Source organism: Carya illinoinensis, chromosome 6 (assembly GCF_018687715.1).
Source record: "Carya illinoinensis cultivar Pawnee chromosome 6, C.illinoinensisPawnee_v1, whole genome shotgun sequence".
Lineage (NCBI taxonomy): Eukaryota > Viridiplantae > Streptophyta > Magnoliopsida > Fagales > Juglandaceae > Carya > Carya illinoinensis.
In genome coordinates this window covers 1,221,454-1,240,168 of record NC_056757.1, presented here as the reverse complement: position 1 = coordinate 1,240,168, position 18,715 = coordinate 1,221,454, and the positions used below count along the sequence as shown (strand labels likewise).

At 33.4% G+C, this 18,715-nt stretch overlaps 1 protein-coding gene across 1 annotated transcript; it reads left to right on the top strand.

Moving 5' to 3' along the window:
* The first annotated feature begins 9,823 nt into the window (after nt 1-9,823).
* LOC122313631 (calcium-binding protein CML37-like) lies at nt 9,824-10,264 on the top strand. Its single transcript, XM_043128790.1, has one exon. It carries the CDS (start codon nt 9,839-9,841, stop codon nt 10,262-10,264), a length of 426 nt encoding a protein of 141 aa, XP_042984724.1. The 5' UTR covers nt 9,824-9,838.
* The last annotated feature ends 8,451 nt before the right edge of the window (nt 10,265-18,715 follow it).

The following is an 18,715-nucleotide window of genomic DNA, read 5'->3' as shown; positions in this document are numbered from 1 at the left end:
GATCTCACTGAACTCTAGAACTTATTTGATAATCTTTTGAGACGAAATCCTAGGCATCACACCACTAGAGAAATGATCTAGGCCATCTTTGGAATGTTTGAGCTTTACTACCTTACCATAATTATCTATCTCTAGTCAGTCCTTTGAGCTTTAAATACATTGGCAATTTTTCTTTCATTAACCCGCATTTACCACACATTTTAACATATAAATAATCATCCTATATTTTCAAGAAAATTTGTTACTCGCTTATTCATTGGAGAAGAGAACAAGTTTGTTAAAGAGTTAAAAGAGCAAGAGCAAGTTTTGTTATTCTATCATAAAAAGATAATAAAAAAATAAAAAAATATAGAAATAATACAACCTGAATTACAAAAAAAAAGAAAAAAAAAGTTTGAGGTTGTGGAATAAAAAAAAGGGGGGGAAAGAGATAAATAAATTGCTCATAAGTTGCTTTAAGAAGTAAATGTAAAACTTTGTCTCTCTCTTTATTGGTGAAGCTTGTGTTAAATTTTCTTGTTTTGAATTCCATACCAATTTTTTCTTTTGCCATCACCTTATGCCGAATATTACAAACTTTTATTAAGACATTTTGATATTTGGTGGTGTGTTTGTATTACTACATTAGTGGAGAGTTGATTTGAAAAATAGGCATATGAAGTTTGAGAATCTCATCCTCATAGAGATTAATCATAATTCAATTGAATTTATATAAATTGATCCGAATTAATAAATTAGCAAGTTGAGATTGGTTACTCACACACACACTCAAAGGTTTTCTTGTCACCTAAGCATGCTCTTGAATTATCTAAAACTTATTAAATGTTTAAACTTTCCTTAAATCAATTTCTTTATACAATCCATGAGGCAATCATTATGAAAAATCAACTTATTTTATTTGTTTAATTTTTATTTTCTCTTTTCTTTTTGCTCGAGGACTAGCAAATCTTAAGTTTATGGGTGTTTGATGTGCTTAATTTCTATATAAGTTTTGTCATGCTTTTATTCTTAATTTTATACTAGTTTGTGTTTAATTTTCTTATTTATTAGAGTTTTTATTTATTTTATTTATTTTTGTATAGGAATAAATAAATTGAAAGAGTCAAGAAAATTGAAGGAGTCATCAAGAGAATAGGAAACATTCATTTCTCAAAATTTCTAAAATACCTTTCGGTATTTGGATGATAACTTTTTCTAAACAACTCCAATAAGAGTAATTTTGATATCTATAGAAAGCCAAAAGAAAACTCTACAACTTTCGTGTTTAAGCCAAAGCCAAAAATGAATATCTTCAGAGAGAAAACAACACTTCAAGGAGGAGGTTGAAAATTTGTAGAATTGGAGTTGATCGATGATAAAGATTCTCGATCTACATAGAGTTTCCTTCTTAACTCTTTAATCTTCTCTTTGTATAATTCTCATTATGAATTCCAAAATTATTATGATTTATTTTGATTAGATTATGAACTAATTTCTTTTACAAAGGCTACGATGTAGCCTCTCCATGATAATCTCAAATCTAATTTCGTTGTGATCATAATTTTATAATTCATTTTGAGTATACATCATTGAGTTTAATATCTTTAATTATTTGGCTAGTAGTTAAATGATTTGTTGTGCATATTAATTTGAGAGATGATGCATGTAGTTTATATTCGTATGATGTATGCCATGAATTGAACGAAAGATAGGAATGTGCCAATGTGATTTGTGCAACTTTTACGTGAAATAATATTAATATTAAGGTACTCAAATGCTTTTAAATTTGCATAGATATATCACAGATTATCATATATTGAGTAATTCTAATTTTACTCGAGAGAGGGTCTTAGATAAATTAGAATATTTGGCAGTCAAAAAGGATGAAAATTAATTGATTGTATGGTTAGGATTTATGATTGGATTGATTAGGTGAGTCAGATGCCTTAGAGCATTGGCAATGGTCTAGCCATTGCCAAGTCTAAATTTTGGCTAGAATTACAACTTTTAGCTAGAACTAAAACTTTTAGCTAAGTCTGATCACATTGAACTAGCCATTTTGAAGTAAAAATAATAATATAATATTTATATATTTAAATGACAGTTTTAAATACACAAACACAAAACACTAGACCGAGCGGTAGACTTGCATGAATTACTATAAAACAAAAATGAAAACAGAGACTTGCATGAGAGGCATGCGACGGAGCTGGGGGGCCCACAAGTGGCGACGGAGCTGGGAGGCCCACAAGTGGCTGGACGGAGGTTAGCTGTGCCAGAAGAAAACACCGTCGATCTGCATGGCCCTGTGACTGAGAGAGAGATAGAGTGATCATCAGAGAGAGAATGGAGATGAATTTGGAAAACAGTGAGCACGGCGTTAAGGGGAAGAACCTCACTGTGAGACGCGGCCGTTAGTGCTGCTGACGTGCGGTACTTGGCGGAATCTTCTGAGGCGATGTGGAGGTGCAGCGGCGTAAGCAAGGCTCCGATTGGCAGCCCTGTTTTTATTTCCTAAAAACAGAGGTCATTGGTCAATGACAGTGAGGTTCTCCAAAACTGAAAACGAAAGCACTGATGTGCGACGGAGCTGGGCAGTTGGACGGAGGTCAGCTGCGCCAGAAGAAAATGAAAATGAAGAGACGGGAGATGGGAGAACGAAAATGAAAATGAAAGCACTCTGTTTTGAGGTTGACCAATTACTGAAAACGAAAACACTTTGGGACAGTTTGGACGACATAGATGACGGAGAGACGGGAGAAGCTTGGGTCGAAGAAGGGAATGCCGTTTCAGGAGGGAGAAACGATTTCTGGAAAAATGGTTTCTGGAAAAAGGAAGAAGAGAAAGAGGAAGTGCGGAGGGAACGGTTCGGGATGAAGAAAGAGAATAAAACGAGTGAACTTAACCAAAATAAAAATAATATAAAATATTAGATGGCACCGTAACAGTACCTCGCCAAGTCTGGCGAGGACTTAACATTTACTGTATATAAATCTCAAACTTTCAGAATTATACCGAGGCCAATGCAGTTGTTTTATTTCGTTTTTACGTTTAATTTAGACTTGCATTGGCAAATGGCTAGGCCATTGCCAATGCTCTTAGTTTTTTCTTTTTGGGTAAAATCTTCTTTTTTTAAGTGTTTGATCAATTCTTTAGTTGTCGATTTAATTTAATTTGTTGCTGATTTTCTAATTCAAAATTCACAAATTTTCTTGATTTTCAAATAAATTAGAATTAGAATAATTTCAATAGTTAATAAGTAAATAGTCCTCGTGAGTTTGACATGTTTCTTATCATTATATTACTTGGTATGATTTCACACACTTGAAAAATTTCACAATTGTCCCATAGCAACTAATTTCCATAAACATCATAATAAATGTAAAGCATGAGAAACATCCACATGAAAATTCTGTTGATTGTTTATAACTTTCAGAGGAATTTAAAAGGTGTACTCATTTAATATACTTGTCTGGTTCCTATGTTAAGCTGCCCATTTGTAATTGCAACCCTGAATAAGTATGGACATGATTAATTAGAAATCAGGGAATATACGATTTTAAAGTAAATAAACAGTTTTAACAAGAATGAGATCATCTCATTTCAGTGTGCACGCAAACATTGAAGATTTGATATGGACTCACATATTATCTAGGCTTGTAGAAATTAACAACAAAATCAATACTCTTATAAAGGGAATGTTATATATTAAAAGAAACAGTATTCATGTAATTAGAAAAAAATAAACTAACCCTAACTCAAAGATATGAAAGCTATTAAACTTCAATCCTATGTTTCCAAGGTGCAGACTTTCCCTAAAAATAGATATCCAAAAACAACATAAGGTCCTTTTAGATTACACAGGTTTAGGGGTGTAGAGTTTTTGCATACTTATTTTAGCATATAAAAATATATTCTTCTTTTTGATAAATTTCAATGCCCAAAAAGTAATTCAATAAACCCAAATCATTCATTTTATATTTCTTCATTATCTCAAATTTTAAATTGTTAATCATCTTTTCATCACTACCGGTAAACACCAAATCATCAACACAAAGAGAGACAATACGAATACCGGTTGTACCTTATGTCTTGACATATAATGTTGGCTCACTTTTGCCTCTTTCAAAGCCTTTTTCATTGAAGTAAGTAACAATCTCACTATACCATGCCCAGGGTGCTTGTTTTAGGCCATATAAAGCCTTATTCAACTTGTACACATTCTTCTCTTCTCGTTTTACTACAAAGCCTTGTGGTTGTTCTACATAAACTTTCAATTTTAAAAATCTATTTAGGAAAAGCTGATTTTACCTCAAGTTAATACAAGAACCAACCTTTTTGAGCCACCAAAGCAATAAGGGCTCTAATAGTATCAAACTGAGCCACTAGTCTAAATGTTTCTTGGAAATCAATTTCGAGTTGTTGACTATACCATTTTACTATAATTCTTGCTTTATTCTTTTGAATGGAACCATCTTAGTTAAATTTTGTTTTGATAGTCCACTTCACACCAATCACATATTTGTCTTTTGGCCTTTCTACCAACTCTTAAGTCTTTTCAATCATATAGATCTCTTCTTCTATGGATTTTTTCAATGCTTATTCTTTATTTGCCTTTTTAAAACACTCCAGTTCAACAATACAAAAATTACAACTTGCCTATATATATCACTAAGTCTTCTCATTCTTTTTGGAGTTAAACTTGGAGAAGAGGAATTTGAACTTGATGGAGAAAATGGAGATGATTTTGAACTAGCAATAGGAGGTATCTCTTGTGGAGCTTCCAGAACATTTTCAACTTCATCTTTTGGATTCTCAAGTTCTTCATTGAAGATAGTAACTTGATCTTGAACTTTCTTTTCTTTCAAATTTCAAGAGGCCTTCCCATTAAAAAGCATATCTCTACAAATAATCAATTCATTTTTCTTCAAACTAAGGGCGTATAAAAAAAAACTTGTAAATTGGTAAATCGGATCGGACCGGACCAAACCGGTGGGATCGATCTTGTCCCGAATTTAGTTTGGTTTGATTTGGTATCAATTTTATTTTTCTTAAAACCAGTCAAAATCGGTCCGGTTCATTTTTTTTTTTTTAAATCGGACTGGACAGGTTTATATATATTTTTTAATTTTTTCTATTGTATATAATATATAACTATATATAAAATAGTTTTGTATTATATGATAAATTACTAATTAATATAATATTAAATTTTAAAATCCTATATAATTTTATTTATTGTATTAATAATTATACTAATATTATATCACTATATATTATAATATACTATAATATATCATTATATTATATATTATATATTATATTATATCATTATAGTCTATAATACAATTATAATATATATTATAATATACTATAATATATTATATTATATAATATGTAATATAGAACATTAAAACCGAGAAACCATATTGAACTTGACAGGAAATTCAGAAAATCGGAGTACTAGTTTAGGAGGGTAACTGATGCGTAATCGGTTTTGAAAAATACAAAATCGGTGCAAACTTGTTCGGTTCTAAATTTTGTCCAAAATCAGACCAAACCGGACCAGTTACACCCCTACTTCAAACTAAAGAGTCCAAGCCTATTGATTTTGAGCTATAACTCACAAAGATGCATTTTTCACTACTTTCATCAAGCTTGTGCCTTACTTCTTTTGGAACATGAGCACAGAAAATAGAACCAAATACCTTCAATTGATTTAAAGATGGTTTTCTTCCATACCAGACCTCAAATGGAGTTTTATTTTCTATTGTCTTTGTTGGACACCTATTCATCCACTGTATATACCGCTTCACCCCAAAAAGACTTGGGTAACACCTTCTCATGAAGCATAGATTTTGCCATCTAAACAATGGTTCTATTATTTCTTTCCGCTACTCCATTTTGTTGTGGAGTGTATCCAACTGTTAATTGTCTCTCCTTGCCAATATCTTCACAAAACTTCTCAAATTCATCTGAGTTGTACTAACCAGCTCTATCACTTCTCAACACTTTTATAAAGTATCCACTTTTTCTCTCAACAAATTTTTGAAATTTTTTGAAAATTGAGAAAACATCTTACTTTTTCTTCAAGAAATACACTCATGTCATTCTTATAAAATCATCAATGAAAATTATAAAATATTTGTTACCTCTATGAGTTGGTATTCACATATGCCCACACACATCGGTATGCACAATCTCCAATGGTTCTTTGGCTCTCCATACTTTCTCCTTGAGAAATGACTCTCAGTGATGCTTGTCAAGTGTACAACCTTCATAAACCTCTTGTAATTCTTGTATAGTTGGCAAATCATACATCATGTTCTTCTGTTGAAGATTCCTCAAACATTGAAAATTCAAGTGCCCAAGTCTTCTATGCCAAAGTCATTACTCATCAACCACATCTTTATTTAAGGCCATATTTTTTTAATACGAGAAAGTGAAAGGAAAACTTCTATTATTCTCCATCTTGATTGTTGCTACAACTTGTATTCTCCCTCCTTTTATCATAAATCTTGCCCAATAGTTAATAAGTTCTGCTCCAAATCGTGAACTAGCAATACGTTCCGAATGTACTTTGTTCCACCCTTTTGTCTCTAGAGTAATTATACATTTTCCTTTTGCTTAGATTAAGGAACCATTTCCTATCTTATCTTAGAAATTTGAGGAAGTATCAATCTCTACAAAAATACTTTCATCTACGGTCATGTGATTGCTATACTCATTATCAAGAAACTACTGTCATTCTTTTGTTCCAATACTGCTTGACAAGCATTAAATAAGTTTGCGTCACTTTCTTGCTATTCGGAAAAATTTTCTTGCTCATTGTTTTTTAAATGACAATCTTTTTAAATATGCTCAAACTTTTTAGAATTGTGGCCTTGAGGTTTTCCCCATAACCAACAATCTTTATCAACACGACTACTTCTTTTACAAATTTCACATTTTTGTTAAGTGGACTCCACCTTTCCACTTCTCTCAAACTTGCTTCTTCATCTTCCTCTCCCATGTCTTCCACCTCTAGATGACTCACTCTTAAATGAGACTCTTTCTTGACTTTGAATTAACATTGATTTTTTATTGGAATGCACTTTTAATTAAATTTTCTGAGTGCCTACTCAACTTTTGCTCAAATGTTTTAATTGAACCCATCGACTCTTCGATACTCAACTTGTCAGTTTCTTTAGTTTCTTCAATAATGACAAAATGTGATCAAACTTCTCCAGTAAACAAATTAATATTTTCTCAATAAATTTTTTATTCGAAATATTTTCTCCATATATCTTCATTTGATTCACAACTTCCATAAGTCTAGAAAAATAGTTTTTCAATAACTCCATTTCTTTCATCTTCATATTTTCAAAATCTCTTCTCAAAGATTGAATTTCTATAGTTCTTATCTCCAATGTGCCTCTATACTCCTTTTGAATAATCTCTCAAGTCTCCTCTGTCTTGATTGCATTGATAATCCTTAGGAAGATTGTCTCAACAACACCTTGTTGAATCAAGATTAAGGCTTTTACATCTTTCTTCCTATGCTCCTTCAATTGTTCTTTTAACATGTGTCAATTGTTGTATCTATTGGTTCTTCATACTCATTTTCTACATTTTTCCAAAAATCATATGAAAGAAAAATAATTCCCATCTTCGCATACTAAAAATCATAATTTTCTTTATTGAAAAGAGGAAATGATGGTTGTTGGGCTCCTATATTTTGATTGCTTGTATTTGCCATTATTGTTGTCTTTGGGACTTATTTTACCGCTACAAAATTTCATGCCCAGCCACTTTTTGATTTGAACCTTGCTCTTGATATCACTATGTTGGCATATGAAATGAGATGGAGAGATTTTGTTTAAGGAAAATTTTGTTTATCACTCTCTTGAAAATAGATTACAATGCATCAGTCTATATATTGGCATATAAGACTCATTGTAAACCTTAGCCTATATATGCTTCTCAAGTGTACAACCTTCATAAACCTCTTGTGTTTCACACGTCGGGTGCCAAGCTCGACCGCCTGCAATACAAGGAAGATAAGGGTTCAAGGTTGATGAAAAACCTTCAATGCCTAAGTCAGTTTTATGCTTCTTGGAGAGAATCTCAATATGCGAGCTGCATGTTGGGGGGTCCTCTTTATCCCATGTCAGAGGTGCTTGTCTTCTGTACAGGACACAATGTTGTCGCTTTTAATATGGTGTAGCCTCCCTGGGCTGCATCCTTGTGACAGGTTGGTGAGTGAGGCAACCTGCTGTGCTGTACACTCTGTCAAGGACATGGGGCCTTACCGTGATCTTTGTCTGCATTCCATATCTATCCTTAAGTGCGGTGTGATCCTGCCACTACGTGCGTGTGTAGGGCGATGTTAGAAATGTTGGTGTCCCATCATTCCAAGTATATTTTCTTCTCGAGCAGGGCTTGGGCCTCCTTCTCATTTCTTTGACTTGTGAGCCGACTTCGCTTTAGTCACTAGGCCTTTTGGGATAATTTAAGCTCGGTCCAGTAGGGGATGTAAATATCATTTCCACTTGGTTTCTCAAGTTAATATTATGTTAGGAAACATTGTTAAAAGCAAAAGCTCCCGATGCAATTACACAAGTTGATAGAACCTGTACTCCAGCACCAAGAGGAGTCAAAGAAGGGAGAGAAAGCTCTTGATTGGATATTAAAGAAGGGAGAGATGCAATTAAGCTCTTGATAAGAGGATATGAGCTCTAATGTAATAGAATTAGGATGGTGCTAGCAAGTCGCCCAAGGTTTATTGCTGGGCATACCACTAGTATAGATTTGTAGTTTTTCTTTAATATTTTTTCTATGTATTCTTTAACATCCTAAATCATTAAAAAAATATACAATCTTACTAATAATCATTTTCTTAAATATTAAGTAAAAAAATCAAAATATTTAGGCAATAATTTTGGACAGTAATATTAAGAGGGCTAAGTAGCATTTTCTATAGAATTAACTTGATGTGGCATACTGACTGAAATATTGCCAATACCATGTTTGGATATATGGAATGTTGATTTGTCTTAAGAGGCCATTAGATCTATGATGTTATGGCATATTGGGTACCTACCTCACTCAAAAATAAAATAATTTTTAATTTTTTCATCAAATTTTTTATTATTCAAACACAAAAGATAATATCATTTTTATAAACTTCAAAATAAAAAGAAAACAAAAAAAACTTGGAGTAATAAATAATTTTTTTAATGAGATACTGCATGCTCGGAGATTAGGAGGTCCCCAAATAGTCAAATGAAAGATAAATAATGAAGAGACAATGAGAAAATTCTACAAATATCCAGAAGGTAAAAAAAAGGACCCCACCAGTCATCATCGCATACGGGAGCAGAAAACTTGCCACACGAGCTGTCGTCGTTGAATAAAAAGTTCCAACTGGCAGTATGCAATCCAACAACTAATGAGATAGGTAGTGAGCTCAAAAGCGTGTCCATTCAATACGTACGAATATCAATCCACCCACGTCTGTTACGTAACTTTTCATTTATCTTGTGCTTTATTAATTTAAAGCTTTGACTGTCGTTTCCAACTTCCTCCCATGTTCTGCCTATATATACTAGGACAAGGAGCCAACTTATTTTCATTCAATTGAATTTCGAAAGTATTGGTGTCCGAGTTCGAGCAGTCGAGAGTTGTTTGTTCTATAGTATTGACAGCTGGCATTTCAATCTTCGTCATGATCAAAGCATCTTCTTCTCCTCCTCTTATTGATGAGAAGCCTAATAGTGTGACATCTCCGAAATCAGCTCTGGGAAGATTACGTCGCAAACTGTCTTCGAGAGAGAGTACTGAAAAGCAGTGTTCTCTTTCGGGTTCTGATTCGAAGACGATGAGCAAATTCTGCAGCGAGCTCCAAAGGGTGTTTGATTACTTGGACGTGGATGGAGATGGTAAAATATCTCCTGCCGAGTTGCAAGGCTGCGTGACCACAGTGGGGGGCACTGTGTCCGTGGATGAGGCGGAAGAAACTGTGAAGTCGTGTGATTTGAACGGGGATGGGCTGCTGGACTTCAAGGAATTCCAAAAGCTAATGGAGACAAGCGGGGAAGAGGAAGAGAATGACATGCTCAAAGAGGCTTTTGCTATGTATGAGATGGAGGGGACCGGTTGCATCACCCCCACCAGCTTGAAGAGAATGCTGAGTCGACTCGGCGATTCCAAGTCCGTTGAGGATTGTAAAGCTATGATCCGAAAGTTTGATCTCAATGGAGATGGCGTTCTCAACTTTGAAGAGTTCAGAATTATGATGCATTGATCGACTCAAAAGGAGATCCTGAAATTCGATATTGGACGTACAGTGATTGATCCATCATTGTGGCGTGATACTCCTCGATAATAAAATCCTCTGCACGCAGCTCCCATAGACGTAGGTAATTTGTCGAACCACGTAAATCTTGTGTTGTGTGTGATTGTTTATTTCTCGTTCCATATTCTTTTTCAATTCAATGTCATCGTTTTTTCACAACACCTTTTACATCCAGAACTTGACCCAGAAGGATATTTTCCCGACCATGGGTTTGATAAAGAAGGACGCCGAACTTAATGCTCTCCAGGAATTCTTCGAGACATCTCGTGCTATGTTTGTCGTTGCATTGTTTGGTACCTTCCCTGGTTACTAGTTCACCGTGTACTTCATCGAGAAGCTGGGTCGTTTCATCATCCAACTTGTCGGTTTCTTTATGATGTTTGCCTTCATGCTCATAATGGGTCTTCAATACAAGTACCTCATGGACCATGGCACTACCTTTGCAGCTTTGTACGGGCTAACGTTTTTCTTTGCTAATTTTGGGCCAAACAGCACCACCTTCGTGCTTCCAGCTGAGTTGTTCCCGACCAGGTTGAGGTCGACATGTCATGCTCTAAGTGCGGCGGCCGGAAAGGCCGGGGCAATGGTTGGTGCATTTAGGGTGCAAAATTATACTTTGGATGGTGACATAAGATATATTATGAAGGCCATGATATTTTTGGCATTCACCAACATGTTGGGCTTTTTTTGCACGTTCTTCGTGTCCGAGACAAGGACACTCGTTGGAGGAAATATCGGGAGAAGATGGCGGTGGTAACATAACACATGGCTCTAATATTAGACCCACGGTGACTCGGACTACTCATGAAGACTGGAACTTATAATTACGGGGATCGAGAGTAGTACTAGTATATATGCATGTCATGAAGCAAGCATGATGCAATTACATGAATTGGTCCTATTAATATAAATTAACAAATTAATTAAGTAGATATACCAATTACATGACCTACCGCGCGCTGGCCTACATGATCGATCGATAATGATCTTATGAAATTAATTAGCACGTACGCATGATCGATCACATGCTAGCTAGTCAAAATAATTGAGCGTACGTGTACAAATTAAATATAAAATGCATGCGCATGTGATCAGTGTTGTGAATTATATGTATGTGCATGTTTGCAAACAAACGCTTTTGTACGTACGTAGAGGCTTATCTTGGATTATAATTATATATTTGATCTGTAATTTATAAAATCTTAGATTTTTAATTTGAAAAATGCTATTATATCTCTTAATTTATACCACTATATCTCTTAATTTATACCACTTACTTTACCCTGACCTTGATGTTGTATATTAAAAAAAATTAAATTATATATATATATATATAAAACAAATGGTACTAGATCGGAAATATGGATCGGAAGACAAAGACCCTAGATTCCCTCTACCCTTTTGTATTTTTATTTTTAATTTTGTAATAATCCACGTGGCACCAATATCAAGAGGGCAAAGTGAATTATATAAATTAGGGAACATAGTGACATTGTCTTTTAGATATATAAATACATATATATATAGCTGTTACGGTACTCATGAATACCTAAAAAGATGTTACAAACACTACTGATAGCATTCTATATATCAATTTAATTAAGATTGTGAATATATTTTTATGAAATGAAGTGATAAAACCACAAAGAGATCCCTTAAAAGTAAATTTACGAACTAGCATAACTCTATATGATTTACGTTAGATCTATTTTACAATAAAAATAATTTTACAATCTAGTTAATATATTGCATTAAATCATGTCAGTTTGTATAATCTCAACTTCATGGCTATATATTGTATTTCTCTTTTATGAAATCACTTTATGATTAAAGTATTTGTCTAACCATAGAGTATTTCTACAAACTAAACTAATTTATTATTTCCTACAGTTTAAGAATTCGGCAGTTATACTTTGAAATACTTGAGAATATCTTAAATTTCCTGCAGTTTTGCAGCCCTCGAAATTGAGTAAGTTCTTTTGCATTTTTTTTCCCACCAATAACCATTTGTTCTTTAGAAATTGCAATTGGCTTGGCTTTTTAAACTACTATTTATTCATGGTATGAATTGAATTTTTGAAACTGCAACTGGAAATTTAATAATCCTACGGTACTATGAATTGAATTTCTTGAGAACCAAGAACTATGGCAATGTCTTTATGGTACTTTTGTCTCGCAGCCCACATTCTCCAACCCAAAATCATGGTATGGTTGTAAAACTAGAATTAAAAAGCTACAAACTGCACATCCTTATATCTATTATAAACTGCACAAGGTACATTCTCCAACATATACACACAGCTAAACTTACAATAGCATAATGTAACTGAGCATATTCAACTTAAATTCAAGGGCAACACAACCAGTTTGTACTGAACCAACTCCCCCCACAATGCACAAAACTATGCTAATCCATCACCCTTTCTCCAACGATCCTATTACTGGATAGAAAACAAAACTTCACAAAAAAACTCCCAATATCAAAGGAAAGAAAGAGCAAAGTTCTAATTTTCCAGTCCTTTCTATATAGCCAAACTAGAAATAGCCAAAAAGATTGTTAAAATTTGTAGAGCCAAAATCCAAGCGTTTATAGCAAAATAAGCGACAAGGCAAATAAACCTAATGCTCGAGTAGATCAAAGTGGAATTATAACTAACTGTAAAATATAGAATGATAGATGCTATGTACTCCACCACTCTTGATAATCAAGCTCCACGAAAATAATCAAAAGCCTTACTCGTTATAAAAGCCTCTGTCATAACTTTTGATGTTTCTAATTCATAATGAAGCACTAAAAAGAAGGAAAATGTAGAAAAATCACAAATTACAGAGCTTGTAGTTGAATCGTGGCCACAAACATCATATGCTTTTAGAACTTCAATACAACCCAAATTTTCTCACCGACTCAACCGGGTATTCTCAGAAGTCGTAGCTAATATCTTCTCTGTCATTGTCATCCCAATCTTCACTTGCAATTAACTAAAATCATGTTCATAAAAGTCATAAAACTATCAAACCCACTAACCGAAAAATCAACTTCAATGAAATAAGATGATACAAACCCAAATGAGCCATGGGTGGAAATAATTGACAGTGTCGCAAAAGCAAAGCATCCCAAATCTTTGTGCTAAATATAAAAGATCAAAAAGGGAACAAGATTTAAGCAAAGGTCATTGAAAACATTTTGAAAAATAAATGGGAAAGAAAATTACTTTCATAGAGACCTAGATTCACACGGCCCCAACCTTGGGTCTCCTTCCATGAAGGCAAAGGTTTATAGGTCGTGCAAGGACCCTCCCCTCTTGCTATCAAGTACATTTGAGCCATGGAGCTGTCGAATATCGGCAAGTCACTAGCATAGTACAAGAGATAATAAACACTGGCATTTAGAAAATTTCTGTAGCTTTCATCCTAAAAAAGGAGATCGTAAATACTGGCGTTTAGGAAATTTCTTTCAAAGATAAATCCTTGTAGCCTTGCAGGTAGGTGTATTCGAGATTCAATAAATGGTCTGATTTTGAATGTATGATTTGAAGGTGAAGACGATAGAGACATGGACGTATACTTCAGTATACCTAGCTTACGCCTTTTTTTATATCAATAAAATTTAATATTATTTATATATAAAAAATAATTGGTAAAAAAGTACAGTTGAGTTTAAGTGTTGAGAAGTGTTAAGATATATTGTGAATAGTAATAAAAAATAGATAAAAATAATAATAAAATATTAAATAATAATAAAAAATAATAAATAATAATAGGTGAAAATAATAATAAAGTAATAAATAATAGTAAAATATGTTAAGAAATCATATTAAGGTATTCTCAACACTAAAACACCGCCGCATGATGATTCAAATAAGCACCAGAAAGTTTTCAAGTATTTTTTAAAGATTCAAATATCTGCCGTCAAACTCACCTAAGGTTATTTTTGAAAAAAAAATTACGTTGCATATGTTGTAAAATTTCCTTCTCTATAACTAACGGAGATTGTTGTGGTCCGTATGCAAGTTGGGTGCTCGTGTTATTGGAGCTCGTGATGCTGATTGCCTGTGGAGGGTATGCTATCGGAATTCATGTCGTGCTCGTGGTTGTGTTTGTTTCTGTTGGTTTTTTGGCTTTGTGGATTGTCTGTTTATATAGTTTTAGTATATGTATATGCTATTGAACTATTTGTTCATAGTAATTATCTCCGCATTTTGCCTCCCTAGAGGTTGGGGGAGTCATCCAGTCTTTGGTCATACAGAGCGTTTACTCTCTCTTTTGAGAGTTTTAGAAATTTAAGATAATGTCCGTCACTTTATATGCGGGGAAACTCTTGAGCAGTTACGTTAGTTGATCTTATAGTTTGGTTCTCCTAATTTATAAGTCATAGTTGTAACTTCGTTTACTGAATGAATGCAATAAAGCATATTTCCATAAAAATAAAAAATAAAAAAAATAAAAAAAAAATAAAAAAGAAAGTGCGTAAGGTGGTTGCAAAAAAGACTCTTTTCCCACCATTAATGACACGCCGCTTGAATAGATTTGGATGGAAAAGGCTCCAACTATTTTTTACACTGGTATTTTGTGGCATCAACCTCGTATTTCCAGAGACTTAATTCGTGTAAAAGAAATCCATGACAAATGAGCATGTGTTGTTGTGTGAATATTGTATCACCACTCACCACCAATAATATCATTGCTGGAATTGACTCTTTTAACAGTCTTCATTTTCTTATATTGTTTGGGAAACGGAATAAAAAAAAAAAAGAAGAATAGTCCAAAATTGATGAGAAAAAGAGACTCCAATATGACCTGGAACTCTTCAATTTGGTCACAATTAAGTAGGATGATTATCAGCATTTGGATTGGGATGTACGTACCATGCATGCATACCGTTTGAGTGCAAAAAGTTCTATAATATATCAAAGCATCAAAGCATAAGCAGTGGCATGTGGGCCTGCAACCTGACCAAACCAATCTGTGCTTGGGCCATACCCAACTTCCAGGATAGCAAAAATCAATGCAACCCGAGTTGGGACAACTCGGTTTCCCTCAAAGTAAGGGAATAGCCACATAACTCGCTGATCTTAACCATTAACATTGAAAAATCCCAAACCAAAAAGCAAAACAATCTCAACACAAAACAATCTCAACAACCATTAACTCTGTTGAGTAGCTTCACGAAAAATAGAACGATTTCCTCAAAATCAAATTGAAACACGAGTTGCACGAATCCAAAAATACCCACAACGAGACGGAAAGAAATGCCTACGACGGTAAGGGTGGCAGAAAGACTATAATCAGTGATGACAACAAGGTCAAGAGGTGAATATAGATATGGGAAGAACCCATTTGTTGTCCACAAAATCTATAGTTTTTCCTCCATTTTGGCTTTTGTTTCTTCTCCCAAAGATAGTTTCTCCATTTTTGTGCACCTTTGTAGCTAACAACCTTTCATTACCATCACATTTTATTCTAATTTCTTATTGTAATACTAGGAGACGAAGCCAAAATCAAAGGTGTGGTGATGAAAATGAATATCTCGACGCGAGAATGGAGCATGCGGCGGACATCGGATCGGACAGTATCTCGGACGTCGTGGAAAGCTCCATGGTGCCACTGAGGGTGTCTAGGATCTCTTTGAAAAGATTTAAGAGACGTGGACGTAACTAGGGACCACAGATCAATTGGCAACACCTTGATTTTTCACTGAAAGATCTAAAGATTGAATCCCCCCTCCTCATGTAAAAAAAAAAAAAAAAAAAAACTTATTTATACATGAGACCCACAATCTTATTCAACTCAATACCTCTTTACACGTGGAACCCACAACCTTTTTGACTTTCTATAAATACATATAAACTCATATTAACATCCAAATATATAGGGGTGTAAAAATAAACCGGCAAACCGGAAAATCGGCCCGGACCAAACCGGACCGGACTGGTTGTGCCGGTTTTTGACCGGTTCAGTCCGGAACCGGTTTTCATAAATGAAAAACCGGCCGGAACTGGTCCGGTTTCGGTTTCAGTTAGTTTTAGACCGAACCGGTACTATTTATATATTAATATTATATATAATATATTTTATATTATATATATTTTATATTATATATAATTTTTAATCACATAAAAAATAATCACATATATACTAATACTAATATTCTAATATAGATTATAGTTATACTCATACTAATATAGTTATACTAAATCATCAAAACTAACACTAACATATAGCTATACTAATAGTCTAATATTAATACTATTATATTGTCTAATATATTATATAGCTATAACTAATACTGATATATATATATACTAATACTAATCGTCTAATATAGAATTATAACAGATTTTTTTTTTACATTAGATTTCTTATTTTAGTTTTTGTTTTATAGCAGTTTTTGATATAGCGAATTTTGTTTATATAACAGATTTTTTTTATAAAGCAGATTTTTTATATCAGAATTTTTTACATAGCAGATTTTTTTTGCAAAGCAGATTTTTGTAAATGGTAAACAGAATTTTTTAAATCAGTTTTTTTTCTTTTAAACAGAATTTTTATAAAAAATTTGTATTTTATTAAAACCGGAAACCGGTAAAACCGGAATACCGGTTTAGGAAAAAAATCGGTGCGTAATCGGTTTTGAAAAATGTAAAACCGGTGCCTACCAGTTCGGTCCTAGATTTTGTACAAAACCAGACCGAACCAGACCGGTTACACCCCTACAAATATATCTAAACTCATTTTAGGTGGACCACATAAAACTCACTCAACTATCTTAGCTCATTACTATCCATAAAGAACTCAGCTCATCTCAACTCAATTCAACATCTAAATGAAAGCTAGTGTTAAGTGTGGAAGTTTTTTAGATCATGGTTGAATCTAAATAGTTTCATTTTGAAGATAAAATAAATTTATGGGCCGTAATAATATTAATCAATACTACTTATTTAAACTTTTCGACTACTATGACTCGTGTGTATACACTTAATGCAATATATCTTAAGTGATTTTCTATATTATTTGTTTAAATCATAATGGCTTAAATATTTCTTATAATTATTTAAAATGAAATATAGTAGCCTTCTATTTTATAGTACATCTATATAACTTTTCAATTGTTGCTAAAAGAAAAAAGAAAAATCACTTTTCAGTTGGGCCTACAATTCAATAAAGCATTCGGAAAACATATAAAAGAAAATGGTATACATATAGAGCATAAATTTCGCATATTTCTCTTAAAAAATTTTAAAAATATATATAAATTAAATTTTTTTCCTAATAAACCACGGTTTTTATAAAGGAAATGGACAAGCTTGGACACTTTATAAGACATAATAATAATAATAATAATAATAATAATAATAATCTTACTCAAGTTTGAAATGGCACTAAACATGCCTTAAGAGAATCCCCATTCGATTCCTTAAAGCATGTTTTTTTTTTTTAAATAATAGGGTTTGTATTTGAGATTTTCCCCAAATACACACTCCATCTGGCCCATTTTAGGATTTGCTATTAGGGATGCTACATTGGCTCCTCATATATAGGAAATCCCTATACATCCACAATCCTCCCTTTTGGTTTCATCCTGTGCTAATGCCCCTCTAGTTCGAATCTCCTTGCTATGACCATTGTTCGCATTCCTATCTAGCAGCCCCTCTGTTGTCGTCTCTGGTAAGACCCACGCGGGCACACACACGGTCTCTCTCTCTCTCTCTCTCTCTCTCTCTCTCTCTTAACGGGATACTCTGTGCCGATTCATCTTCTTCCTAACATACACCTTGCATGCTTCATTGTTTACATCCATTGATACCATGCTTTATCTTTGATTTAATGCTATGATTACTCTATGATTTATCGATGTTGAGTCGTGCTTTACTCAATTTTGTTGGTTCTGATTTGACACCTTCTCTTGACTTGTGATTTACGAATTTGGGACTTTTGCTACTCGAATATATAGCACCAATTTGAACCTCTATATTCTACAAGATTGGGGCTTTGATTTTCCTTGTTGGTATCTCACGATATGTTTAGAGTTTGCCCTTTGGATCTGTGATTTTACATCCCTATTGAAGATGCTGATTTTGCAAGCAGTGAGTTTGCTCTAAATGTTTGTGATTCTACTGCTCAGTTTGGTCTTTAATATGAAAATTATGATTGTTTGAAAAATTCCAAAAACTATTATTGTACTAGGGAAAAAAATCGTATAAATATTTATAAAATTAGTAGAATGTGACATTTGAAAATGAGAGAAAAAGACAAAAGAGTTAATAGTTAAGAATGAAAACATCAATAAGAGAAAAAATTAATAAAATAATAATAGAATAATATTATTTTAATAGAATAAAGAAATAATAAGTAATGAGATGTAGGATTTTTTTACAAATAAATAAAATTTAAGATAAGTGA

Excerpts from the sequence above, each read along its gene's own strand:
- LOC122313631 (XM_043128790.1), top strand. The coding sequence starts at position 9,839 with ATGAGCAAATTCTGCAGCGAGCTCCAAAGGGTGTTTGATTACTTGGAC.